Source organism: Falco punctatus, assembly GCF_963210335.1.
Source record: "Falco punctatus genome assembly, chromosome: 7".
NCBI lineage: Eukaryota > Metazoa > Chordata > Aves > Falconiformes > Falconidae > Falco > Falco punctatus.
Genome location: NC_137587.1, coordinates 34,800,963 through 34,827,996, shown reverse-complemented (window position 1 = coordinate 34,827,996; position 27,034 = coordinate 34,800,963). Strand labels below are relative to the sequence as shown.

Genomic DNA, 27,034 nt, shown 5'->3' with positions numbered 1-27,034 from the left:
GAATGTCTCAGGCACTTCCCAGAAAGTGGACAGTTAGATGTACCAGACTTTCTCTGCAGCCTTTTTGTTTGACAGCAGGTGTGAGTTTGTGAGAAATCATTCCTCCTTGTGCCTGCACAGGCTTCACGTGGGTGAGTGATGGACAGTTGGTGTTGGCTCCAAAGCTGTCACATCCATTCAGGGTTTCATCTTCGTCACCGCCTGTGCAACTCTTTGGGAAAGCTCCTCAGCACATCCCTCACTGTCACACAGTTTGCACATAGGCATCACTCCAGCTCACCGTGGCCCTGACGTACCTCAGTTAATGAAACAGTTTGGTGTTTCTAATGGATCCTGGATCATGGAACCCAGTGCACGCTCAAGATGCAGAATCAAAAGACACTCAAAACTGTGATCTGCGCACAGTTTAGTCAGTGGTGTGTCATGGAGATGGTGAATTATAGTTTTGCTCTGTGTTCTGCAACGGTTACCAAATATCCAAGAAGAGCAGTCGCAGGGGGTTAGTTCTGACCTACAAGCCCCTGGCCATTGCAAGGGAAGGTGTGACATGTATGTTAGCTCGAACTGACAGCAGGCTGTTCAGACTCCCCAGCCCTGGGAACTGCAAACCAGAGTCATCTCATGGTGTACCGGAGGCTCCCTGTGTCCTCTGGCAGGTGAGGGTGATTCCCTCGGGCTCAGGCTCTGAGTGAGGCTTGAGAGGAGGTGGCAACAAGCAGTTTCTTGTGGGACCTGCTGTTCCCCTGGGATGAGAGGGGCAGCCTGGTTGGGCAGGCTTGATCTTTCCAATCACTGGCAGCCTCCAGACCTGCTCAGCCGTGAATCAGATGATGTCCCAGGCATGGGAGATGACTTTGAGGTACCTGCAAGCAGTGCACTGCTGAGGACCCAGTGGCCAGTCTGGTGCCTGGGTGTCGTGGTTTAACTCCACCTGGCAACTAAGCCCCATACAGCCGCTCTCTCCCCCCACAGTGGGATGATTGAGGCAATCAGAAGGGTAAAAGTGAGAAAACTCATGGGTTGAGATAAAGATGGTTTAATAGGTAAAGCAAGAGCCGTGCATGCAAGCAAAGCAAAGCAAGGCATTCGTTCACCACTTCCCATCGGCAGCCAGGTGTTCAGCCGTCTCCAGGAGAACGGGGCTCCATCATGCATAACAGTTACATGGAAGACAAACGCTGTAACCCCGAATGTCCCCACCCTTCCTTCTTCCTCCAGCTTATATATACTCAGCATGACCTCATATGGTATGGAATATCCCTTGGGTCAGTTGGGGTCAGCTGTCCCCGCTGTGTCCCCTCCCAACATCTTGTGCACCCCCAGACTGCTTGCTGGTGGGGTGGGGTGAGGAGCAGAAAAAGTTTTGGCTCTGGGTAAGCCCTGCTCAGCACTAACAAAACCATCCCTGCGTTATGCACAGTCTTCAGCACAAATCCAAAACATAGCACCATACTAGCTACTGTGAAGAAAACTAACTCCATCCCAGCCAAAACCAGCACGCTGGGTGTCAGCAATGGAAGTGATCCCAAAACTAGAAGAGATATTTTCACCCATGTTGCGTTCACGTCTTACCTGCACTGCACCTGTTCCCTTCGTGGCTCTGCCATGTGGATGCGGCAGCACTTGGGATGGCTCAGATTAGCAGCCCTCCCATTTACTGCAGGAAGCTGTTGCAGGAGTAACGCTGGGGGATCTTAGGTGTGTGGCTGGACCGCACAGAGAAGGTGATGCTCAGCCTGTCCCGGAAACTCTTCCAGCTCAGAGCTTTTCTGGACTACCAGGTGGGAGTTACCAACTCTCAGTTTTGTTTGTTGGCATTGTCCAAGGAGTCTGGATTGCCCAGTCATACGGTCTCACCTCTGGTTAGTGAGGTTGAAGTTGCATTTCAGTAACACTGAGAGTTTTAGGAGAATAATGGTGGTTTTGGGTAATTGCCATTGCAGGGGCAGGAGGAGCCCTGTCAGCCCAGTGCTGTGAATCAGGACTGGGAGCTGTGCCTGCCACCGTGGAAGGACTCTTCTGCAAACATACGTACCTTCTTTTCACCTCTCTGTGCCTCAATATTTCCCTTGAAGGAATTGGGTGGGAAATCACCCATTCCACAGTATGGTTTTCAGGCAGTTCTTTATCACTAAGCTAAATAGCATTAAGTGCTCCAGGATCCTCCAGGGGTGGACACTAAAAGGCAATGTTTAATTTTTGGAACAGTATAGTGTTGCTGGAGAGTTCACTTGTTTCTCTCATGGGCTTTCTCCAGCATTAATCAAATAATGAGCGAAGACTGGGCAGTGGAGTTGTCCACACAGTGTCAGCTCTCAGGTCTCTTGCTCTTCATAAAGCCACCCTACACAGTGCTTAATCTTTTGTCACATGTAATGATTGCTGAGTTACATTTCTGACACAGGGAGAATGTATGGAGGAAAAGGAAATTCCCCATCCGCATCGGTAAGGCTCTTATATTGTTACTAATGGTCATGCTTTTAAAAGTTCATTTACTAAGGGGTGGTATCTCAGCTGCTGGCTTCTGGAGCGTTCGAGGCCCCTGTAGCGCAGCCAGGGATGAATGTGGTGGTTGAGGCATGGTCCAGAGTTTGCATCTCTCTCTCTTCTGTGCTCCCTGTGGCCTCTTCTTGGGTGTTCTGGCTGGCCATGTGGACACATGGTCCCTGCAGACCTTCACGTTCCTGTCTGCTGCCCTCCGGCTGTGCCCCAGGGATGTCTCAATGCCCAGGCATGGAGAGGTGGCCTGAGAGCTTCTCATGTTCCTACATTTGGAGGTACCTTTGCCTTGAAAGCCCGTAAACCAGTTGCTGGGAGGAGCCATTTATCTACATTGGCATAAAATGACATTAAATGTGAACAGGCCTGTTAACTGTCAGTCCGAGCTAGCCTGGCTGGCTTAGACTTAAAATTTCCTAGCAGCGTTCGTGTGACTTACAGTGAGAATCCTGCCTTTGGTGGAAGTAACTAGAGGTTTGTAATGGCAATATTGTTATTGTGGATGGAATGTGGATGGAAAAGCGTGTGTGAAAACACCGGCAGGAATGTTAGAGTGAGGGATGCAGGGGTGCCTGTGCTGATGACCAAACAAACAACAGACAGCAAACAAGTGGGTAAACACCATGGGATGTGTGGTTTGTGTCAGGACCAGGAGGTCTGTGCTGTGATAAGGCCACAGCACAGATGGCTTATCACTGGAAGACCTGTTCCCTGATAAGGAGGGAAGGTTACACCATGATGTGCCATTAGGCTTCCTGTGGTTCCAAGAAGGCTTAGTTAGATAAGGTGCTCAAGATGAGGGAAGAGAAGCAAGAGGCGACGGGTTTGTGGGGGGTGAGTAAGCAAGATGCTGATGTAAAGATCAGCCTGTAATAACTACTGGCTCCTAAAGCATGTGGAAAACGTGTCCAAAACCCAGTTCTTTTCTGTCAATGTGGAGGAATGCCAGAGCTGTCATTAGGACTTGCTAGTGGGTGTTCCTTATCTTCTGTCGCACACAGTGATCCTGACCTGCCATGGACGTCTACCTTTTGGTGAATGCATGAGTGTGAGTTTGTAGGTGTGTGGGTGTGAGTGACGTGCTAGAGAAATCGGGTTTAGGTTGAAATAAATATCACCTTCTTCTTCCTGAATTTGTACTGCGGTAGTTTTCTGCGTGACCCCTTGCTGAGGAGCAGGAGCTCCAAATATTGCTCCGGCCAGGTGTAGGAGGATGTGTCTGTGGGTTCTGTAGGGGGTAGCTGGAGGAAAGGACCCGTGCTCATCTGGGGTTCAGAGCTGGGAGTCCCCAGGGGAAGCACCTGCAGATATGCTCTGCGAGGGCTGAGCAAAACTGCTGCTTCTGAGAAGACAGTGGTGACGGTGCTATTGCTCAGCCATTATATATGTCCCTAGGGACTACAATAACATCTCCATTAAAAAGTGAGATTTCCATTAGGGTATTCAAAGCTGCATTTCTCGGAGTCTGGTTTAGACTACAGGCCAGGCTGGGAAGAGACAATTCCATTTTCTACCCTAAATTTACTGCAAACCCAGCAAGTTCCATAGTGAACGCAAAGAAGCAGGACAGGTGTTGTTATGTAGCAGAGAGCAGTCCACTGAGACCACCACCGAGTCCCTGGCTTCCTAGCACTGTCTCTTCTTGTATTTTTCTCCAGTGCCTGTTTCGTGCAGTATGCAAAGTCTGGGAGATGTTTCTGGCTGCTCAGCTGCAACACCGGCTTCTTCATCTCCGTCTCTTGATTCCCACCGTGCTGTCACAACCAGCTGTGTTTTGTAGCTCTGCCTTGTAGAGATACTTGGGAGAAGTGTATTTCATTTTGCCAGATGGCATGTACGCTATTACAAAAACAAACCCAAACGTTTGTGGGTCTGTAGGTGTAAAGAGAAGCTGTTAGATGAGGTGGGAAGGGACGGTAAGAGAGTCCTTGGCTGATGCGCTGGCAGTCTCCTGAGCCTGGGAGAGCAGTGGCGAGGGTAGGTGATATGAGGGCACGTAGTAGCTAAACCCCAGCCCCAGTGACAGTCCTGTCTCTTCCTTCGGGCTGGAAAGATGGTGGTCTCCATCCTCTTCAATACAAGGGCTAAGGCAGAAGAAAAGCGAGAAGGTGACTCGGTCTCTCCCTCAGCTCTTTGCAGAGGAAGGACCAAGCTGGCCCCTGTGCCAGCCTGGCGTAGGCAGGGAGATGTGGCTGTGGCCCAAGCCTGGTCTCAGGTCTCACTGGGGGACCCAGAGCAAGTCTGCCAGTCCCTTCCTCAGCCTGTGTGGGAGTAAATCTGTTCCTCCCAGGGAGGAGAATTGGATCAGCTTCTTAAAGCCAACCTGACTTTTAAAATCAAGTTTGAAATGGCCGGAGACTGCTGTTCCGACTGTGGTTCCCAGGAGACGCACCCAGAAGAGCCAGGGGAGCCCTCTGGGCATTGATGCCTCTGCAGAGTCACCTGGAGCACTGGGGACCTTAGTGTGGCACCGAGGTGTCCCTGCACAGCACAGTGACCCTGCTACCATCAGCATGGAGCCCCCAGCCCCTTGCTGCGCTGCACAAAGCTCCTGGGCACAGGGATCCCTGGGCCGCCTGGTGCCTCTGCCATCCCTGGGACTGCTCTTTGCAGCTTCAGCACCGGGTCGTAGCCTATCAAAATGCCTTCATCCCCTTCTGTCGCTCCACCGATCCCACCCTGTGCAGCACCCCGATGGCCCCTGCCTTCTCCCATCCGGGTACCCCGTCCCCGTGGCTGTCAGTTGAGCTGAGCGCTGCCAGTGTGTGTTGGAGGATAACCCCAGGTTTGTTTCTTGCTTCCTCCAGCAGCAGTGATGGCCACAATCCCTTTTTAGGCAGGGGCCAACAATGATGGAGAAGCACGGCAGAAGGCAGCTCCTTCCCGCCGGCGTCACCGATGCCACCAGGATGCTATTGAGCAGACAAAGAGAGAAATTCAAGGCAGCCGTTTTGCTGCTGCGGCAACAGCGCCTGCGGAAGGGAAAATAAAATGAAAGGTTTGCCGGGATTTGCAGCCCGGGGAGTGCTATTGTGAAGCTTCAGAATGTATTATCAGCAGCTGAGAACAAGCAGATCCATTTTTGAAGGCAGCTGCCCTTCATCAGCAGTTATTGCCGTGGCTCTGAGCGGTGGGTGGCTTTTTTCTCCACGGCAGCCAGCCGGCATAAAGTTTGGCAATGTCAAACTTTGGGGATTTGATGAGCTAAAAAGGCAGTATCCATAATGTACCCTTACAGGTAACTGCAGGAAGCGAGAAAAATTCATCAGCTTTGAGGATCTGCTGTAGGTTGTCATGCTCACTTGTCATGTGCATTTGTGTGGGGCTGGCAATGGGTTGGGGGAGAGGCAGGGGCACGGCAGCCCCTTGCTCTGCCCCTGGCCTGGGAGGAGGCTGCTTCCCCAGTGACGGCCAGGGCAGCCAGGCTGTAATGGAGACCTGGAAGGGCAATACAGATGTGCGCAGGTATCCTCCTGCATCTGTGTGCATCTTCCACCCACCCAGAGGCTTTCACTTGGGCCATCCCCAAATCGGGTCTGCTTCAAAACTCGGAAAGTCTTAAAATTACTCACTGTTTCCTTCTGAAATCAAATGTGCTTGACGTTCCTTTTATCAAAAGAATTATCACTTCTCAAAATACTTACGCTGATAGTGCCCCTGTGAGTCGGCCGGAGTTAGTGCACTTTCTCTACGAGTACAGCAGCGGGCTCGCTCTGTCCGTAGCAGTCAGACTTCTTGTTTGCTTGCATCAGGTAGTTACAGGCTGAAACTGCTCTGAATATGTCATGTTGGTAATAGTGTCACAGTCTGGGGGAGCATCTGAAGATGTTGGTGCGGCTTTTTAACAGCGTTCACCTGCTCCAGCTCTGCATCACTGCTACCGACCCGAACAGCAACCACCCTCCCTGGCTTTACGTGTGCCGAGGAGTTTCCCAGGGCTGGAGCTGTTGGTGTGGTGCTGAGAAAAGACACCCTTCCTGTTTGTAGATGAGATCCAGTTGCAAACAATGTCCTGACTTTGTTTATTCTGTTTGGGCAGTCTCTGAAACCCTCCCTTTCCTTTGGTGCCCCAGCAGAGCCTGTACAGCTGTGTCAGGCCTGCCAGGGAGAAGAGCTATTCTTTTGTTGTGTGTCCTTGATGTTTATGCTCAGAAAGCAATAAAACAGTTAAATTGTTTCTTTATTAATCAAAAGGGCCATGTAAACCCTTTTTGTTGTTTAAGTAGATATCTGTGAATGCAGCGGAGGCCGTGAAGATGCGGGAGGTGGTGGCTGGGCTGTACAGATGGGCTCTGCTTGGCTCCTGTGTGGACCCAGTGGTTAAGTCATGGATTTGAATGTTTACATGACCAGCTGCTCTCCATGATTAAAGGCAGCAAATTAAGTAATGCCAAAGGAGATTAGCATCTGCAATGAAGTCCCTTGATTTGATAGGGAAGATGCTAATACAGAGTACTGATGGCTCTTGCACTCACTGCTGCTGGTGGCCAGGGCCCGTGTCGTGCTGGGGAGTTGGTGTGTGTCTGTGGGATCTCCCACGTGTTCCTTCTCCTCTGCCTGGTGGCAGGGTGACAGGGTGTCAAGCACTCGCAGCTGCAAGGCAGCCCGCTGTGACTTTGGAAATGTAGGGCCATGCAGCCATTTAAGTACATCCGAGGGGAGCGAGTGGTTTGCTTTGAAGTGGACACTGGCAGGCTTTCTGCACGTCAGGCATGGAATAACAATAACCCAATGTTATCATCGCGTTGGTGGACACGTGAGGGAGCTGGGTGCTCCTTGGCTCTGGTGAGGGTGTCCTGCACTCAGGCATGAGAGATCTGGCATCACTGCAGCAGGGTGGTGAAAAGGCTGCACTTTGTGTGGTGTGGTTTGCAGAGGAGCCGGTGCCAGTTGTTTCTTCGTGCCTCTGGGAGATCTCCTTGCAGCCAGCGACAACTCCTGGGGCTACTGCCAGGGCGCCTTCAGGCAGCCTTGTCCCTGTGGGGCCAGGAGAGGAGCTGGATCCCTTCAGAAGCACCATGTGTGGTGGCAGCGGCAGAGCTGCCACAGGCATGAGAAGATGCAACAGGGAGGGAAGAGGCTTCAAAGGAAGGGAGGGTGAAATGTCAGCCCAGAGTCATGTCATGCTTCAGCGCTGCACTGCACGGTGGCTTTGTTTCAGCCATTAACCCCCCTCCAGCTGCAAGGCAGTGGAGGAGGGGAAGCGTAGCCAGGGATGCAAAATGATGAGGGGGTCTGATCTGCCTTTGTGGGGCCCAGGGGATTTCTTAGGCTGGTGGTAATGGGAGTACTTTTTGGGGGGGTGATCTCCTGGGGATGCTACTCATCTCTGTGTGAAGGAACATCTCTCTGAATGGACCAACTGTCTGTGTGATCCCAGTGCTTGCCCTCAGTGCTGCATGTGCTGCATTTCTGACAGGGACACTGTGCTTTGGGGCTTTGGTGCGTTCCCTGTGAGGGTCCAAGGGTTCGCCTCCTGTGCTACATTGGCCCCGTGCTCTTGGTACTTGTTTTTGCCGCTGATTTTCCCCATCTGCTCCCCAGTGCTGTCTCTGGCTGGAGCTACTCTGGGCACTTTCTAAACTTTGTAGCCACAAGTGCCATTCACAAAGCCAAAACATGCTGGGCCCCCCGTTCTGCCATCGTGCCGGGGTTGGGGTTTGCAGTTAGGCACAGCACCTTTCTGTGTTACTGCCCAGCTCTGCCACCAGCTTTCCACATGGCTGTGGGCATGTTACCATCTCCTGTGTGTCCGTTAAGTGTTCCTAATTTACGGAGCAGTGTTGGCACCTTTATTTACGTAAAACACCTGGGTGATGATGGGTGCTAAGGAAGGGCCCAAATATAATTCAAACCTGGGTAAGCAGGCTGCATACAGAACCACTGTGAGATAAATAGTTGTGCCTGGGAATTTTATTGTGAGTTGTCTGGCAATGCCTGCCTATAATGTAATTTTCCTTGTTCTGTCTCGGCAATAAAAACTTCACAGTGTCTGATATCACTCCATTTAGCTTTAATGTTGTCTGAGGTATGCCATTAGAAAAGTGTGGTTTATTTAATCGAGTTTGAATCCTAAACGTCTGCTTGTTTTTTGAAATGGTAGATGAAAATTAATAGAAGGCAAGGAGAAGATGTGAGGTTCAGAAGCATTAATGCTTACTTGCATGCTCCATGTTGGTCTGAAGCATCCTCAGTGCCTGGGCTATGACTGTTAGGTGAAGTAAAATCAGCATAACATTCTCCTCTGGGTTTTGAAATGTAGTCTTTTGCAATCTTTCTGCAGATCGGGAACAGCTCTCTTGGAGGTGAGGTAGGAAAGGATGTCATTAAAAGACAGAATATATTTGAATAGAAAGAGATTGAAAACTGATGGCAGGACCAAGGCCTCATGCCTTTTCAGATCCCTGGAGGAATCAAGGAGAAATTGTTTATCACAATTTCTTTGTTCTTTTTTGAGATTTCCAACCCAAAACCTCTAAAAGAGCAGACACCTGTCATCCCCAGTTAGGGTCTTTTCTTCTTGGGTTCCAAAGCAGTCCCACTGTTATTAAGAAATGTTCGTATTCCAAGCCTTACTTTGCCTCTGTGGAGGTCTGTCATTATCAGGGATTCCCAGGATGCCCTGTTACAGACAGTCCTATTAATTTTGTTCCTCCAAACATGTAGGAATTGGAGTATCGACGGTGGTGCTTGTCAGCGGCTGTGCTGGACCACATCCCGTGCAATCAGGTAGAGCCAGCAAGGACTCGTTAGGTGGCTTGATACAGAGCAGCGAATGTTCTCCAGCAGCTCCAAGTTGAGGCTTCTGCTCTTCGTTTTTTTTGGTGTCAGATTAAAAGGATCATTAGCAGTATTTGTGGCCTTTGGATTTTCTTTCTCACATCAGTGCTGTTTCTTTGCTGATTGTCTGTGGGTTCTGGACCGGGGCAGTGAATGAGGCTAGTTTGATTTGGTTTGTTTTCTCTTTTGGATTTGAGGCTGTCACTGAGTCAAGCATCATTCTTTGCAATAGAGAACTGGGGCATTTATCCCATGTGTGGTGTATTCCTTCAAGGATGCTCTGGTCTGAAGGACTGCAGAGTTCCTCTCTATATTAATGGCACAGCTAGACTTGGAGATTGAACCACAAGCCCTGCAGGCTCCAGTGAGAGGCTCAAACAGAATTGGGGTTGCCTGGCGGATTTGTGGTTCGGGCATGCACAATGTAGGGCTGGCGGGATGGGGAGGGGGCTGATGCTACGTGGGGACAGCAAGCTCTGAGAAGTGCATTGCTCCCATCGCAGACACCAGCAAATATCCAGTGCTGATCTGCTTGAAGTGGAGGAGCAGGCGACGGCTGAAAGGGACGAGTGCTCAGTGGTGCTTCAGTGCTGCTGTCTGCACAGAGGCAGCAGAGGAGTAGCTCTTGTCATGTTTTCCCTGCTGGGAGAGAGGCTGGGTGCATGGGTACTTGGCACTTGCCTCCCTTGAGGGATGCAAAGAGCCTCACCAGGAGCCTCTCGGGACACTGCAGTCCCAGAGCCACCATGGCAGCAGAGGTAGGCCTGTTCTTTCCAGGACTGAACTCATCAAAGATCCATGCCGCAGAGGTCTCAAATGCTCTGAACTGCCACGGTGGTTTGCAGAGCAGCAAAAGCACCAGCTAACCTAGGAAGCAGCAAATGGGTCAACACATGGCTCCGCAGCCTTTGGTTCCGTGGGACTTTTGCTTCTTAAAGACATATCTTGGAAAATGGAGAATTATCTCTGAGTCTCAGAGGTGTAGTGGTCAACAAACCCTGTGCATAGGGAAAATAAGGTGTTTCCTCCAAGTACTTGGGAACTCCAATGCATCAGATACGTAACTTAGAACCCCCCACTCTCCCACCCTTAATGAGGCTGGTAATCTCACTGCTAGGCAGCTCTTTATTTTGGCAGCGTAACTGTGGCTGTGAATGAAACAAAATGGTGTGCAGTGTAATTCTATCCAGGCGACCATTTGACACCACAACACAGATACACTGTTGTTTTCTTTTTGAATTACAAATTCCCTGTATAAGTGATGAGTTAAACAAGCTAACTTCCAGTCTTCTCTCTGCTGCTGTAAACCTGGAGCATCTCTAAAGCTATTTGGGGCCAAAAAGAATAAGAAGCTTTGCATTTTAAAATGGCTCAGCTTCTCATTCTGCTGAGGTTCAGCCTCAGCAGAATTAAACTAGAAAAATGATCAAGATGGTTTTTCCCATCAACTTGGCTATAAATATAATGGTATTCTTTTTGGTGACTTCTGAGCTGTCTTCTAGCACCATTCATTTATATAATTATGTGATACCTCAGCCACATGCCTAAGGATGTGGCTACATCTCTGAGCTACCAAACACTATGAGTCTAATGCAGAGAGTGTGTTTGACAAAACCAGACAGGGAGAGGAAATTGAGTGATGCATGCCCCAAAACACACTGTATTGCTTTTTGCCTGTATGGACAATTTTTGCTTCTTAGGATGTAACCAGATTAACCTTGCTATTATTGTCCATCAGGGTGCTGAATCAGTTGTGTTCCCATGGCTGTGAAAATGTCAGCTATAGGGAACAGGAAGGGCATGGGTTTCTGCTGTGGTGGAGGTCCTCAGGATAGCTGAGTTAGACTGCTGCAGTGCAGCTCTGGTAATTCTTACCCACAGTTTCCAAATGCACCTATTTTAGGCATGAGGAATCTCCTCTATCTGTGTGATTTCAGCTACTACCTTAATGCTGACTTCCTGAGGTTTCCCCCTCCCTCCTGCCCTTCTTCCAGTCTCCTGTCTCCTATCTCGGGTTCCCCCTCCCCTGCATTTCATCGCAACTGGTTTCCTGCTGGGTAAAATGCACATCCTCCTCTTTCTTCTCGTTCCCTCCATTCTTTCCCACTGTTGGCAGTTTTCCAGTCCAGCAACCTTGACCTTATCTCCAATCCCTTCCATTTCCTCCCCTTCAGCTAGCACTATCGGTGAACTCTGCTCATTTTCCTCTCCTCCATCCTCCAAAGGCTGGCCGTGCATCCTGCTGGATATGTTGTCATTTCTTTCCCTGCTGACTACAGTCAGTCCCCTCTTTTCTGGCCTCCTTTGTGTGTGTATGCCTCCATTGCAGGAGCTGATAGGAGTTTGGCTGAAGCTGTGTTTTTTGTGAACCGTGCTGAAATCAGTGGGAATGAAGCCTCTACCCCACTTTATAAAACTGACTCCGTGTGCATCTGGGAAGAGCCTTTTCTAAGGATGCAACTGCACAAAAAGCACAAAGTGTAGTGAGAACCCTTAGCAATGTGGGTATTTTTACTTGTTGCATCCTACAGTTGCAAAGAGCGGGTCTGTTGGTGAGGTCTTTGCTTGCTCCCCCACTTTCTTCAGGTGCATGGTTGGCCTCTTGTAGTAAGTTTCACACGGTGGGGAGGTCTCTGTGGCTTGGGGCATACTGGGCCAGTGGCATGGTCGTCTGGTGCACTTGCTACTGCTGATGGTTGCACTCAGCAATTTGGACATCTGCTTCAGTTGGTTGGGGGTTTTGGCTTCCAAGCTAAGGACCAAGGATCATGCCTATTTTAGCAATGAAGTCATCTGTTACTGAGACTCCTGACAGCAAGTTTTGGGTCTACCTCCTTTGCTGCATCCCTCATTCTTTAACGTTATTTTTCTCCTCTTCAGTCAAATTCTTTACCTCTGTTCAGGTGCAGTGCATTTGTTTGCCCTTTCCAAATTTCAGCCACTTGTCCCAGAAGGAAGGTGACCCTTTGAATGTTTTTTTGTGTGATACGGTATATCCAGTGCATCACTACGCTTGCAAGATTGCTTTTATCCTGTCAATATGGTGATCACTTAATTGTGATTAGCCCCTTTAGAAAGCATTTCTCTCTTATCATTCTGGTTTCATTTGTATTCTGTAATAATTTTGAGAGTGATTACAATCATGGAAATGCTTTGTAGTTCGTTAGTGACTTCAGTTCTGTGAGGACAAGCTGCAGCTACCTGTCATACAGGAGACCTCATGATCTACTCTAGTTTGGTCAGAAAACTGTATTAAAAATGTGCTCAGTGGCAGGATCCAGCAGAATTCCTTTTCCTTTGTCAGATTACTCTCAACTCAGAAAAAACACTGGATGTTAACCTTTTGCTTGGTATTTCCTGTTACTTCTAAAGAGGGCCATAAGGGAAGATCCATATCAAGTATGATTCATGGCCACAAACTCCTGAATATTTTGCTTTCAGTTGTCATGATCTTTGTCATTTATGGAAAGAAGGCAGCTTTCGTGCTGAAGTCAGAGGAATTATGCATGTATTTGTGTCTTTGACCTTTGTGGGATGTTGATTCTGGAAGGACTCTGTTGCATTTACCAGTCCTGTCAGAAAATGGTAACACATTTTGCAGTCTTAATGTTATGGATGAGATGGCTGAGGACATGTCCCCAGGTGGCCACAGCTCCAGCAGGCTGTAACCCTCTGCCAGCAGATCCAGAACCATGCCCAGCCTGTGACTGTCTCTTGGTCTCTGTGCTTTGGCAGGCTGTTAAATCTCCATGGAGGATTATTGTGGAGTTATTAAGTTTAATTTTCCTTTTTCTGAGATGCCGGAGTCTCAGAAGGAAGGCTTTGCATCACCAGCAGCTCAGTTCATCAAGGTCACTGTTAGGAGGTAGTGGCTGTTGGTCATGGCATGGGCTAAGCAGAGACCAGTGGCCGAGGCACGGAGCCTTTCATGCTATTTTTGTCTGTAGCCTAATGGGTTGGCCCATCTTTTTCTTTAATGCATGAACGTGAACACTTCTATTAGTAGAAGGGCCCCCGCAACTTAAAACATTTGGAAGAATGAGAGGTGGTGGAGTGCCCCTCCGTTTGTCCTGCTTTCTGGCACAGCTAGCTTGCTGGCCTGGGCTTAGAAGGCAAAGCGATGAGACGAGGCGTAAAACATGCTGTGTTTTCAAATGTGGAAAAGATGAGAATGGAGTGCCTCGTGTGTTGTATGTGAAAGCATTCCTGTGATGGTGCTACATGCCGCTCTGCTATCCTAATTTGCTTTCAGAGGCCCCCAGTATAATAATTCTTTGTGTTTCCTGAAAACTGCGAAGACTATATATGAGTTTGGTCAATGGTTTCATTGTTGATTCCTCCAACTGCTACAAAGCAATGCAAAAATATTAGGGACAGGCAGGGTGCATCTCACTGAATAAAGATATTGTGTCTTTTATAATCCAAGTCGGATGCCTTTAAAAAAGGAAAGCCCTATGAAAAGTGCTTCCAAGGCTGTTTGGACAGTAGAAATCTTTTGTAAAATGTAATTTCGGCATCTTTCCCGATGGGATCCTTCATGTGGGAGGATTGGCCAGCATTTTGGAAACAAACCCAGCCAACATTAGGTTTGGACATCTGCTTGTTTTAAGGTTGCTTTCACAATGTTCTCTGTAGCTGAAGATTGGTACTTGATGTCTATGTGAAAATGTTGCCAGAAAAGCAATGAAGTTATGCCAACTGTTTCTTTCATGAATGCAGCTTCTTAGAAATGACCACTTTATGCTGGAAAATCATCTTGTTTGCATTGCTCCCTTGGCTTAGAAGGGTGAGAACTGTTCGATCTTGTCATTGTACAAAGTTATTCTAAGTGAGCAAAAAATGTTTCTTCAATCAATTTAGCTTTAAACCAGAGTAATCTCCTGCTGGAGTACAGCTAGACTGAGTGATCAAGTGACTTGTGAGTAGGAGTTGGTAGTGTCTTTTGCCTTTGCAGGTGGCTGAAGGGAATTGAATTAGAGAGAAGCTAGCGCTCATATTTTCTGGATGTTTTCTTCCTCCTTGTTTAAATCGCCCAAAGGGAATTAAAGCGTATCTCCTCTTGTTTCAACAGGGACCAGCTCGCATGACATCTGATCTTGCATCTTCTCCTGCAGCAGGATATGTCCCTGTTGGTCAGAAACCAGAGGCGGTTGTGCATGCTATGAAGGTAAGGATGCTGCAGATCCCCGCACGGCCTTGCAGCGTGGTGCAGTACAGTGCGGTGTGGTTCAACAAACACCAAGGCGGCAGAACTGTGCGTTTGCTTTTATTGTGGAAATACAACAACTAGAAAGTTAGTACTCAGGCAGATTATCAGTAACTAGCACCTGTATCATGATGGGTAATCATTGCTTGATATAGTTGCAGAGTTAAGCAAGATCAATCATGACTAGTTTTTTGGGTGGGAAACCTCCAACAAAAGCTGCTGATGCTTAAGGTGTTGGTTACCCTTTCTGTTCATCAGTCCTGTGTAAACTGGGTCTCCAGGGTGCCATCAGTGACCAAAATGCTGTTTCTAAAAGGCACACAAAACCTGCAGTTCCTACGTATGTTTTGTTACTGAAAATCCTGCAGGAGTCTTCAAAGGAGTAAGACTTCATTTTATGTAAATACACAGCAAACCATGACATCTACCCGTCTAGATACGTGCATCATCAGTGGGCATTAAAGTCAGGAGGAGCGTTGGCAATCAAAACCATGGGACACTGCTAGCTGAGTTCAAGGAGAAAATTTGCACTGTGATTTCACAGCAGTTCTCGAGTCCCAGCGACCATCCATTAGCAGGAAAAATGTGATACCCTGTGCTACGTTTAACTTGTTAAGCAAGTTACTTCTCAGTATCTAAGGGACACAGAAGCACAAATCCTTTCCAAGGTGCCGTAGGGATGGCTGGAAATCCTCTGACTGAATCAGGCTCTGGTTGGAATATACTGATTTTTAGATTTGGATTTGTTGAAGCTGGAGAAGTTTGTACAGGGTTAAAAAGCTTTCATCAAATCAAAGGAGGATTCCTGGATGACTACTCTGGAGCTCAGATCCCCATGGTCATAGCTGGAAAAAAAGGTCCAGCAGTGGCATCAGCTTAGCTTAGACTGTGCTAGACCTGGAGACTGGTGCTTACAAAGCTCTGTGCTTTATATGTTTCTGCATCTGACAGATAAGTAAACGGCAGAGATGTTGCTCATAGCTTTGATCTGTAAGTTCCCTGAATTAAAAACACTGGTTTTTAGTGCTGAGAGTCTCTTGGTGCTAAAACCAACAAGTGTCAGGAGAAGCTGTAGTGCAGGTAGCAAGGATGGTGGTTCCATTGGGCAGTTGCAAAATCCCAGGAGAATGTAGAGTGTCACTGTTTCTCAAGTAGTTCATCTTCTATGCGTTTATGATGTGTGAGGAATTACAAAAGGAAAGACAAGTTTAGTGCCATTTGGATCAAATTTGAATTCAAATTATAAAAGATCCTTCAAGCTGAAAATCTTGTTTTTTCAGTTTGACGCTTTATGCAACCAGATTGTATAACTCTCATTGGATCCTAAAAGAAGGGTGTCCAGCACCATCGAGGATTAAAAAGTACCTTTAGTACAGTTTTCACTAGTTCTTAAAGGAGCCCTGAAAAGACAAGTGGCAGTTCACTTGCCTACATATATTTGTCCTGTCCTGTGTTTTCCAGACAAGTTTCTTCTTTGCTTGTTGCGAATGGTTCTGTGCTATCAGAAGGTTGTTGTGCTCCATCCTGTGCTATGCTGCCTTGCACTTGCGGGTGACATTTCTCCTTTGTATACATGCGTATGGGTCTGCTAAACTTGATGCCTTGCAGAACATTGCAGACTTAGGAAATACCTTTGCTTTTCTGCCACTTTGTACTAATCCAGTTTCACTTGTGTTTAATTGTCCAAGCCCTCATGCAGTCCAGACTACTGCTGTTGGCTTTTTCTTCCCAGACTGTGGGGTTTGTACCTTCCTGCTCCTGCTTTTCATTGCATTTGGTGAGGGACAATGTTAACCAGAGTTAATAATGTTTTTAAGTTACAAGATCAAATAGTTATAAATTGATTATGAACACATTCTGGGGGGAAATTAGGTTTCTATTTGCTTTAGGGGTTACGGAACTTAATTTCTTAGTAAGGGCAAGAAACAAATGGTTTTAAGATGTGGTTTGATAAGCTTATGGAAAGGACTGGGAAATTAATGAAGATTCTTGGAAACTGGAAATTAAGTTTGGGAGGTCTGGCACAGTGATGAATTGAAAGGAAGTTGGATGACTGGTGATTTGCACATAGTAGTAGTAGTAGTATTAATCCTCTACATCAGAGCTTTGTTGATTGCTAGGAAGAAATTCTCCTCTGCAATTTCATAAGTTGACTGGTGGAGTACGTTTGTCTTCAAAACCCTGGAAAGTGCCATGGCTGGAGGCAGGTGGCATAGCAGTCACATCTCTCATGGTGCATAAATGATCTCACATGATGTGTCCTGCTCACACACATAGGGTTAAAAATATTCTCATGTTTGAAGCGGGGAGGAAAGTCTTCTGTAGGTCAGCATGGCAGGGAGGGATGAGAAGGTGTTTCTTTTTCCATCCTGTGGCCCATTTCTAAGAATCAGCTGGAAACAGAAAAGACTGAGGAAACTGGTCATGGTCTCAACTCTCCTCCTCCCTTCTTGTGGCACAGTGAAATTGTGGCTGTTGGATTCCAGCCACAGATCTTAAACTGGGTAGAAGGTGATGGTTTTTGGCCATGGCATGCTGTAGCATATGCAGTAGATCTTATCTGCACCCTGCAGAACTGGGCAGCTTTTCCAGTGCCAGCCCCTGCATGTGGGAAACTGGATACAGCTATGAGCTTAGACCCTCACCGCCTGTGATACAGCTCACGGCCTTCCCTTGAGGAGGAGAGGAGAGCAGCCTACAAACAAGACTTTCCGCTTCGCTATACCACATCAGATACTAGAAAAAGCCCTTCTTGGTTGTGTAAAGAAGTCCCTATGGCTGTAGCAGGCTAGCTCCTTGCCGCAAGGAAAGGCAAGGAGAGATGGAAGCTGACTTTGCTCGTCTGGCGGGATGCTTGCGCGCAAGCCTGTCCAGAAGCGGTATGGCTGCAGTGAGGTGGCTCTGTGCCCCTGCAAAGGTTACTGAGGGGCAGTGCGTTCTGCGTGGATCTGCAGGGCTTGTGGATCACCTCCATCTGCACCCACCTATGCAATGTCCCCTAGGCATTTTCCTTGGCTTTTTCTGGCAGCTGAACGCTAGCTACGTAGCTGGAGTGTTGCCTGCCATTTAGTGCAAGGAAGTTCTTCCTTGAGCAAGTTTAGGGGGTTTCTGTATTTTTGCTTCAGAAATAGTTTTTGTTTATTTGCGCCTACTAAATAAGGAGCAAGATGACAGGTTGGCACTCCAAACAGCTGTTTTTGCTAACAAGAATAAAAGGTACATATGCCACAGCTCAGTATCTCAGTGAACATCAAAGCACTTTTCTTGGGAACTGAGCAAACCTGCTAAAGACGTGCAGAGGTGAGGAGGAGACAAATGTTGAGCATGACATTTAACCTATAACCCAGCTCCCCTCGCAGCAGCAGCCTGGACCTCTTCCATGTGCACAGAGCCATAGAGCAGGTGATCAGTCACTCCCACTGATCATGGGTAAGGCAGGGTTTGGCCCTGCCAAAACTAGGGGAAAGTCCTAACAGGGCATACGGACTGTTCCTTTGCTGAAGTAGGATGTCATGTTCCCCAGTGCTTTGTCCAATTGGTTTATAACTCAATAAAATCAGTAAGGCTTGCACCCTTCAGAAAGCATCCCTCAGACTCAGGGTGCTTTCTGGTACAAACGCTTACCTCGACTGCCAGCTCCCCTTCCAAAGGCTTACTGCAGTCATCTGGACTCTTTGGTGGGATTTTTTTTCTTTGTTTTTCTAAATATGCGTTGCATGGTCATGTGGGGCCAGTACAGCAAGTCAGAAGGGAAGTGGGTATGATGGGCTGGGCGACTGGAGTGATACTGCCTTGGTCACAGATGTCAGTGCAGTCACGAAGGACAATTAACTATGCTAAAGGTGTTCCTCGGTTTATATGTCGGTAGGGAGAAAGCCAGGCGAGCCAGCATGCTCATTGAGGGCGAGGTGCAGGTTTCCTTGAGGAGGTGGCATCTCCAGGCAGAAGAGCATGTTACCTGGTCCAGCCCCATCCTCCTGGGGGGGATGTGCCTCTGTGCTCGAGCAGAGCAGGCTGCCCCTGCCAGCTGGTGTTTGGCCCAGGGAGATCACGTAGCGATGGTGCAAAGGGCCAAGTGCTATCAGTGCAGCTTGATGAAGAGCAAAAAGGAGGGGATGGTGTGAGCTGCTTCGAGCCTGGGGTACACTTTGTTTTCTGTAGGCTTCTGGGTTAGGATGTGGCAGAAATCGTGGGAGGATATACCCCAGGTTCTTAGGTCCACACTGAACTCACAGTCCTTGAACTTTAGCTGAGCCATAGACAATTTATGCAAAGGCATGTCTGTAGTCTGCAGCGGTGTAATTGGAGGAACATTAACCTGGTCCTTCTAAACAGCTGAGGAGGCGCCTGGCGGGATCTGGGAGTGGCTGTGGCTGGGTCAGCACTAAAAGGCCTTCCTGTCTTTCTTCAGGAGGTGATTTCACTCTTCAGAGTGTATTCCAGCATACTTTTCCAGGCTGGGCTGTTGAGTTTTATCACCCTCAATCTTTTTTTCCTACCCAAAATGTTAACGCATCTTTAGAAAGTGCCTACCCAGACATGGTGTGGGCCTGGGGAGCAGGATGGTCTTGAGGGTAAATGAGTCCTGAGTCATTCAGAAATTAAGTACAGCCATAACTTCCATCTGATCAGCTTTCAGCTTCAGCTCTACCTGGTTTACGCCATTAAAAGATATTTCCACTGAAAGAAATAGGCTGTGCCACCCTTTCACACCTCACGGACTAGGGAATGTGGTTTTAGTTTAAGTGCAAGTTGTAGAAAAACAGTTTATTTTTGGCCACTGAGACTCTTGTGCCTGCAAGATTGATGGCTGGTGGAAGCAGAGGCTGGAGCTGATGTGGTCTGTAACTAATCTAAGCCATGGTTGTCCTTGACACTTGCCCTGTCGACACAGCCGGCGCGTAGCTGCCAGCCAGGCAGCCCTAGCGCCCTGCACAGGGATGCGATCCTGCAGGCTGCTGCCTTTGCAGCCGAGCATCGGAGGCATACTGACTCCAGACAAGCAAGTTCGATGTCTAAGTCCAGCTGGATCAATAATTAATTCCTTCCTCTTTAGCAAAAAAATAGATGCTGTCTTGGTCAGCATGTACATGCTTTTTGCATTGCTCTTGCCCTTCCTCTCCTCTTAGAAAGGATGTGGATAATTCTTATTTGTGCAAAGATTGGTCCCAAGTAGGTTAAGGGCCCTAGGAGGATGACCTATTTTGGGGATTGCTGTGCTGAGGCAGACCAGGGGATAATCTATCCTGGCATCCCATTTTGTGGAGCAGCCGGTGGTGTATACCTCAGCAAAGGGTGAAACCCACCCCTGCACTGCATCTAGCTCCGTACTTCCCTAGGAGGCGCAGGAACATTTATGCATACGAGTACAGCTTTATGTGTGTGTGGACGGATTGCAGTGAGTAAGACCACATGCTATTTGATGGTGTTGGGAGACTTCCAGGAGCTTTGAACCCCCCCCACTGAGCTGACCACCTTGCTCATCGGTGGCAAAGCCCTGGGTGAGGTATGTAGGTCAGCACAGATGCAGCAGCAAAATCTGGAGGCATTGCTGCGCTGTGATATGCCTGACTTGTGCAACGTGCCTGTCCGGAGGAGCTGTCTGAGTGCATGGGGATGTGATGGAGGGGGATTTCTGTGCACGCTGTGTTTTACCCCCAGGCAGCCTCACCACTGTGACTGAGGGACCACCTGGCTGCAGCCAGCTCTGCAGGTGCTCTGCAGGGGTGGCCAGGATGGTGCATGCCCCAGGCGGGACTTGGGGGGCCAGGGCTGCCTCCCGGCTGCTACAGGGGTGTGGGGTGTGGGCAGCACGTGATGGGACACGGCAGCCACGTAGAAGTGCTGCATCTTACCAGCCATGTGTGGCCTGGGATCAGTGCTTGGGGAACATGTCTGGAAGTGCCGTTTCAAAGAAAGAGGTTAGAAATCAGTTTTTTTTCCATTTTCAAACGTTGTCAACCTGAAATCTAAGAAAAAAGTCACAGGCAGGATGTTTCCACTGTTGTTTGCAGCGTCCTGAGCTGCTTTCACAGCGCATTTATTTCTCTTCCCAAGGCAGATCTGCAGGTGTGGCAGCCTGAGCCTCAGCACCAGGCTGAGGGGCATCCAGGGGGCTCACGAACATGAGCGGCACTGTACGTGTCAGGTCTGGAGTGTCAGTGCTGGAGCTGTAACCTCCCTGTCTCTGAAAGGAAACCTGGTTCTTCCCAGATCCAGGAGCGCCTGCTGGAGATGCCTTCCAAGCTGTAGAGCAGAGCCTGATTGGAGAGTCTCAAATCCTTTTCCTGCTCACTTTCAGACTACACCTACGCTTTTGGAGCCACGTCTCTCATTTTTTGCAGTGCTTTCCTCCTGTTAATATGATGGAAAAAGCCTTGTAGTCATGAGAGGGAGGGAAAGGAAAGGCAATGCCTCACTCCTCCAGAGGCTGCTGCAGGCAGGTACCCGGGCCCGCTGCCTGCAGCTAGACATGAGAGGACAGACAGCAAAACGGAGCTGCCTGTGGAGGACCAGGCAGGTCTGGCACCAGCACTGGGTGGGTACAGCCTGTATTCATCAGTGCTTGCACAGCTGAGCTCACTGAGCAGCTGGTAAGTGTTACCCTGCAGCGGCTGCAGTGCCAGGGCGCGTCCCGGGGACACGCGTGTGCGCCAGCCCTGGCCAAGGGCCACCTGTCCCCTTGCTTTTATGGGGCATGTGCTGTGGTTGGAAATGCTGCTGGTGGAGATTAAAGTAAAGCTCAGGGTGTCGAGGTGATTATCTCCGTCTTCAGAGGGCGTCTGTGGCGCAAGGAGAGGGTGACCCAGATTCACGTCGACACTGGCACTCAGTGGGGACAGCGCCTTCAGAGGACTGCAGTCAGCAGGCAGGGATCTGGGAGGCAATACTGGGATTTTCCCTGCCCCATTCCCATCCCCTTTGCAGCCGGGTGCAGCCAGCTCAGAGAGGGAGTGGGTAAGAGCTGGGAATCAAACTGGGATCTCTGGGTCCCAGGGCTCTATGCTAACAGCCTGTCTCTTGCTCACTGTCATCGTGGGCCTCCAAGGGAGTCCCTTGAGAAACTAAATGGGATAAAAACAGCTTCCAGACAAAAAGTGAGTGAAATTGGCCGCGTCTGTTTAAGATCAGAAAGTTCCTGGCTGATTGGCAACCATACGCTTAAGCTGCACAGTGGGTAAAAGCTCTGCTTTTTGGGGGTGCGAACCCCTGTTTGCCTCTTTCTCTGATCGCTACAACCCTGTTACACCTAAAAGCTGCTGGCCTGGGCTCACCACAGTTGTCCCATGACTTGGATTAGTAGAAGGGAATGGAAAAGCTCTGCTCCTGTGAAAGAGGGGAAGGGAGGGGGCACGAGTTTCTGGGGGGCTGCCTGCAAGGTGGAGTTGCCAGCAGCCTTCCTGGAAGAGGTGCGTTTGTGGGTGCAGGCAACTCACTGCCAATTACCATGTGGTCCCCCAGGGCTGTGGTGGCAGCCACGGTGCAGGTGGCGGGGCAGGCATGCCATTGCCGGGGAGAGGGGAGGAAGCAGGCGCCCCGACCGACCGACCAACCAACGGTGTCATGCTTGTCTTTGCTTATCTCGAGGCTTTGTGAATCGTGCCAATTTAAATACTGGCTAATGATGTTGTTAGGGACACTCAATTATTTGAGGAGCATAATGCTTTTGTAATGTTGTTTTTTGTAGGTCCTTGAGGTCCATGAAAATTTGGACAGGCAAATGCAAGACAACTATGAAGAAGACCTGAGTGAAAAGGAGAAGGCGATTGTTCGTGAAATGTGCAATGTAAGAACGCCTCTCGGCAACCCTAGGGGTTTCTTTTGTGGTCTTTTGTTAGAAGTATGGAAGAGCAGGGGTCTGCTGTGTACAAGCCCTGCTTCATGTGAGATCCACAGGCAAGAGAAGAGTGGAGGCTCTGCTGTCTGCTGCTTTGGGTATCAGCAACCCGAGTGCCTCATTCATGGCATGGAGCAGCCTTTGCTCAGCAGATACTTCCCACTTTGCTGCCTTCAGGGGTGTGGAGTAGCTAGTCTGCTGACTGAGAGCTGTGCAGGGGGCTCTCCCTGGCTGGGACAGTCCTGTTAGTAGCTGACTCCACCTGTGCCCTTAGGGACCCAGTTTGGGCTGAGGAGCAATTAATTGCCATTTTCATTCATGCATTACAGCTTGAATGGGTTTGGGCCTAAACCATAAGACGAAGTTAGAGGAAGAATCCTCTTGACTGAAGCCTCTGAACAGCATCATGATGTGTGGGGTGCTATTAGCACTGCTAACGTGTTGGGCAACCACACTTAACTGAGCTTGCCGCATCCTGTATGGTGAGCATTTGTACCAGGCCTCTGCTCTGCGGTGTATGGTGCCGTGGCACTGCCTCCAACTTCAGAGCACCTTGGCCATGCTTTGGCTTTCAACAAAGAGTTTGGCATCTCTGCTAGAACACAGCTCAAGCTGCATGTCGCCTGCAGTCAGGGATGTGCTGTCTGACAGCAACCACAGTGCCCACAGCAGGGCGGAGGATGCTTTTGGAGCCTTTGTTTTGGAAGTCCACATTGCAGGTCACCCAAGCAGCATCATTTAGTGCCTCACACCAGCAGAGAGGAGCCTAACCCTCCATTTAAATTCTGAAAATCACCTCAACCCTAAAAAGAGAACGTACGGAACGCAAGTGCATCTTGCAGAGCTAATCACTGCAAGCATCCTTGGCAAGGGCTGAGGCATTTCACTTTGGCTGCTGGATCCCTATGAGAAAAGCCAAGACCAGAGTAAACGAGGGCTTCCCAACTAGGATATTTTATCTGCTTAATGCCACGTTACCTTGTAGCCAAGCAGGGAGAAAAGCAAAATTTCATCCTCCCAAATGGACTCATTTCTGTTTGTCTATCATCAGCTGTTTTTTCTTTAACTATTCAATTTATGTAGATTCAGGGCATCTATAAAGTACTTTGAAGTGTCTTATTTTTAAAAAAATACTCTTCCTTACTCCAGTGGCCCTGGAATGATAAAATATATGTTTTTAGAAAGTCATATATATATATGCAATTTTTTTAATCATTATCTTTTTAATTTTCTTTTCTGTTCATAGTAACATCTTTTCTGTAAGCATGCCACGGTTGACCTACCATTGAACTTAAATTCGAACCTAGTGTATTTGTTTTATACTATTACCCCAGGCAAAAATGGTTCTAATTTCAAGAGGGACTAATTAGAAAAATGCATCAATGGTTTTCTCCTTGGAAACTGGTGCACAGGTGCCATCCAGTGGCTCTGCTCAGAATTACAGCCCAGCGCTAGGGAACGGCTCATTCCGCTTTCAGGCAGCATGCTATTGTGAAAGCACTGCAACTCGTCAGAGGCTTTGGGGTTGGTTTAATTCCTGCCTTTCTCTCCCCCGCCACTTTTTTTTTTTTTTTTCTTACAGGTTGTCTGGCGAAAGCTAGGTGATGCTGCGAGCTCCAAACCCTCCATCAGGCAACATCTGTCAGGAAACCAGTTCAAGGGTCCCTTGTAGGAACACCGTCCCGAAGACTGGAAGGGGTCGATTCTGTGAAGACTAAAGAGGCAGAGCTCAGCATTTCTAACTGCCTGTTCTTGGGTAGTTGGGGTTGAGGTTTTTTCAGGGTTTCCCTTTTTTTTTCCTTCTTTTTTTTATTTTTTATTTTTTATTTTCCCCTGCTTTTTTTGTAACAATAGTGTAAATACGGCAGCTAAAGGCCTGATTTCCAGGCTGTGGTGCTCTGGAACTACTGTTCAGTGGGTAACCATCCAATAATGCCAGACTTGCATCATTTGTATTGTAGTTCAAACCTGCTTTGTTGTAATGGTCTGTTTGTAGAATTAACCAACTCAAGAGAATTTCTAAGAGGAACAAGAAGAACCCTTAACTTGCAGAGAAGTCACAGTTTTTATCACTCCTGTCCACCTGCTTCTCAGTGATTTACAGCTGGGTTAGTGGCTCCAGGCAGCACCTTCCAAGGAAAACGCAACTTGAGTTCATTGGCCTAACTGCCTGCCAAGCTCCTGAGCCGCTCACACTCATTTTGGAGGTCCTTATTTTGAAGAATGACATGCAACTGTTTTCACGAGGCGCTGTGTAAAATTTTGAGTGGCAAGCTAAAACCACTTGTACCGCTCTACGTTGTACAGTGGTGCTCCTCACACAAGCGTACGGAAAGGCTTGAGACTCCGTATCAGCTGTTAATGAACTGTTTTTCATGAACAAATGACACAAGATTTCTGCAGTCCTAATGTGAATGCAGTCACGTAGCCACACGCCAGTATTGCCTACAAATAACGGCAACACTTTTCCTGTAAAGCTTTTATTACAAACTAATTGAGCAGAAACTGCCATCCTAACAGTGCTTATGGCTTTCACAGGATCTTGGAGAGCAGCTCATCTTTCACATAAGGAAGATTTGGGTATTTTTTTTTTTAATGTTCTTGCTGGATCCCTCACCTATACTGGTTCCTGTGTAAGGTAATCAAACCACCACCTTGCAGAGCTGAATAAAAACATAAACACGGGCTGTCAGGTGAGACTACTTCCTGCCATTCAAGCTTTATTTTTGTTAATGAACCAAAACAAGTGGGTTTTTTCTTCTTCAAAAGGTTGTATATAAAACAATGGGACTTATATTCTGCTATTGTGGAGTAGCTGCTTGTATAGTGGTAAGAATTTGACCCCCTTCTTTTCCAAGATGTCACAGCAGCTGTCCCTGTATTTTGGTAGATGTTCTTTCCCAGTAGTCCAAGGAAGCAGGACTTGGTTATTATCTCATCGGTGTAAAATAATTTTAGAGACAGGCATGTGAAAAGATCAAAGCCTCCTCTTCAAAAGTTGCATCGATTCTAGTGATTAGTTTGAAGATTTAATGACCTCATACACCATCACTTTCTTTTTATTCTCCGTAAGAGTCAGTCACAGCTACAGACAGCTGAATTAGCTGGACAGGTTGAGCTCTTGACTTTTGGTATTATATTAACAAGGAGCACTGATAAAATACCAGGGAGCCCATGCTGCAAGTTATGAAAGGTAATTGGTACCATGGTATACAATAAACCAGCTGCCCGGGTGAAGAATTTGCAGTGTCAGAGCCAAAATCTGTAACCAGAAGGAAAAAAAAAAAAAAAAAAAAAAAAAAAGAGGAGGAATACAAACAAAATACATAGTAACCAGTCAGAGTAAGCACGACTTCCTTATTGCCTGCAGAAGTAACAATGTAACACTCCAGATGAGACGGTTATTCTGAAAAAACAAACAAGATCCCCTCCCAAAACACAGGTGCATACTCTCACTCACACATTCACCAATGGTTTGTTTCTTTCTGCTGCTGGAGGCAGTGGACACTGAGCTAGCTAAAACCTAACCCTGTGGAGCCTGGAAAAATCCATTCTAGGGTCTGTCACCTTTAAAATATGGCATCGTTAGAGGAATTTGGATTTCTTCCTCTTCGCTTTTTGTTTTGACCTGCAGTTTCTAGTCACCATTGATCACTTGTCTTCCTCCTGTACAATTTATACCTTGAGATTTTCGTACCAGAAAGGGTGATGTAAAGCAGAGGCACCGTTCTTCCTTAACATGTAATGTTGAACAGAGGTTTACTTTAATCTATCTGCTTGAAAGCCCATTTTAATTTTGGTGGCATCTAATCGCTGGATTAAGCAGAGAATTTAAGCATATTGGGAACAAGGTTAATTTACGTCAGTGAATTTTAACTAACGCAACGCAAATGTTGCCAGCAGTGTAGAGAGTTAATTGTGTTGATGATATGCTTGCTATTTTAGGAGTATATTAGACTAGCAGGTCCTCTCAACAAGACAAGAGCTATACTAATCAGATTACTAGTCACACCAGCTATGTAATTCTCATTCAAATACTCCCTGCTATCAAATCTCTGTCATAATCTATTCAATGATTTCAAGCAAAGCTTCTTTTGTTCCACCTGCAGATCTCACCTACGAGGGAAAGATGCTGCAGTTGGGGTCCATTAGTGCTGCAACTCCTATAGAGCCAGTTTTACAGGGTAGCCAGTAGTTCAGCTGAACAATCTTTACAGTGTTAGGGTATATCCCACCCCCACCCCACCCTTTTTTTTTTTTTTCCTTTTTTTTCTTTTTTTTTTTTTTTTTTAAGATCCTATTTGGCAACATTAATCTTCAGTGTAATATGTGCAACATCAATTTTGCATAAGAACATGACAGTGCTGTATGTTGGGGTGTTACTGTCCGGGGGGGTTAGGCTTGCTGCTCTTCATACTTAGCTCCATTTGAACTATGAAGTGACTTCCTGGGGTGAAATGACGCTCAATGGCTTTACAGGATTACTTGGGTGCTCCATTTTCAGTTGTCTAAAAAGATGTTTTATATGCTTACTTAAAGTCACTTACCTATGTGCTGAGCCTTCAGTGAAAACTACCTGAGGAGCTTTGTACAGTGGAAGGGGAGCATCCCTTGAAATAGCAGCCATTGAACTGATATATTTGGGGCGCGTTAATTTCCTCAAGATTAAAGCCCTGGGCTCTGCAATCCTCTGGCAAAGAAAGCATCCACTG

At 47.7% G+C, this 27,034-nt stretch overlaps 1 protein-coding gene across 2 annotated transcripts in view; it reads left to right on the top strand.

The window, feature by feature from the left end:
- The window catches only part of CCDC85C (coiled-coil domain containing 85C), a 115,264-nt gene extending 88,640 nt beyond the window's left edge, over nucleotides 1-26,624 (top strand). For both annotated transcript variants that reach the window (XM_080394619.1, XM_080394618.1), the window contains exons 4-6: nucleotides 14,351-14,446; nucleotides 22,173-22,271; nucleotides 23,905-26,624. In XM_080394619.1, the coding sequence (XP_080250745.1) occupies nucleotides 14,351-14,446; nucleotides 22,173-22,271; nucleotides 23,905-23,994 (285 nt within the window). In that variant the 3' untranslated portion in view covers nucleotides 23,995-26,624. The remainder of the gene's footprint in view (nucleotides 1-14,350; nucleotides 14,447-22,172; nucleotides 22,272-23,904) is intronic.
- Nucleotides 26,625-27,034: the final 410 nt, after the last annotated feature.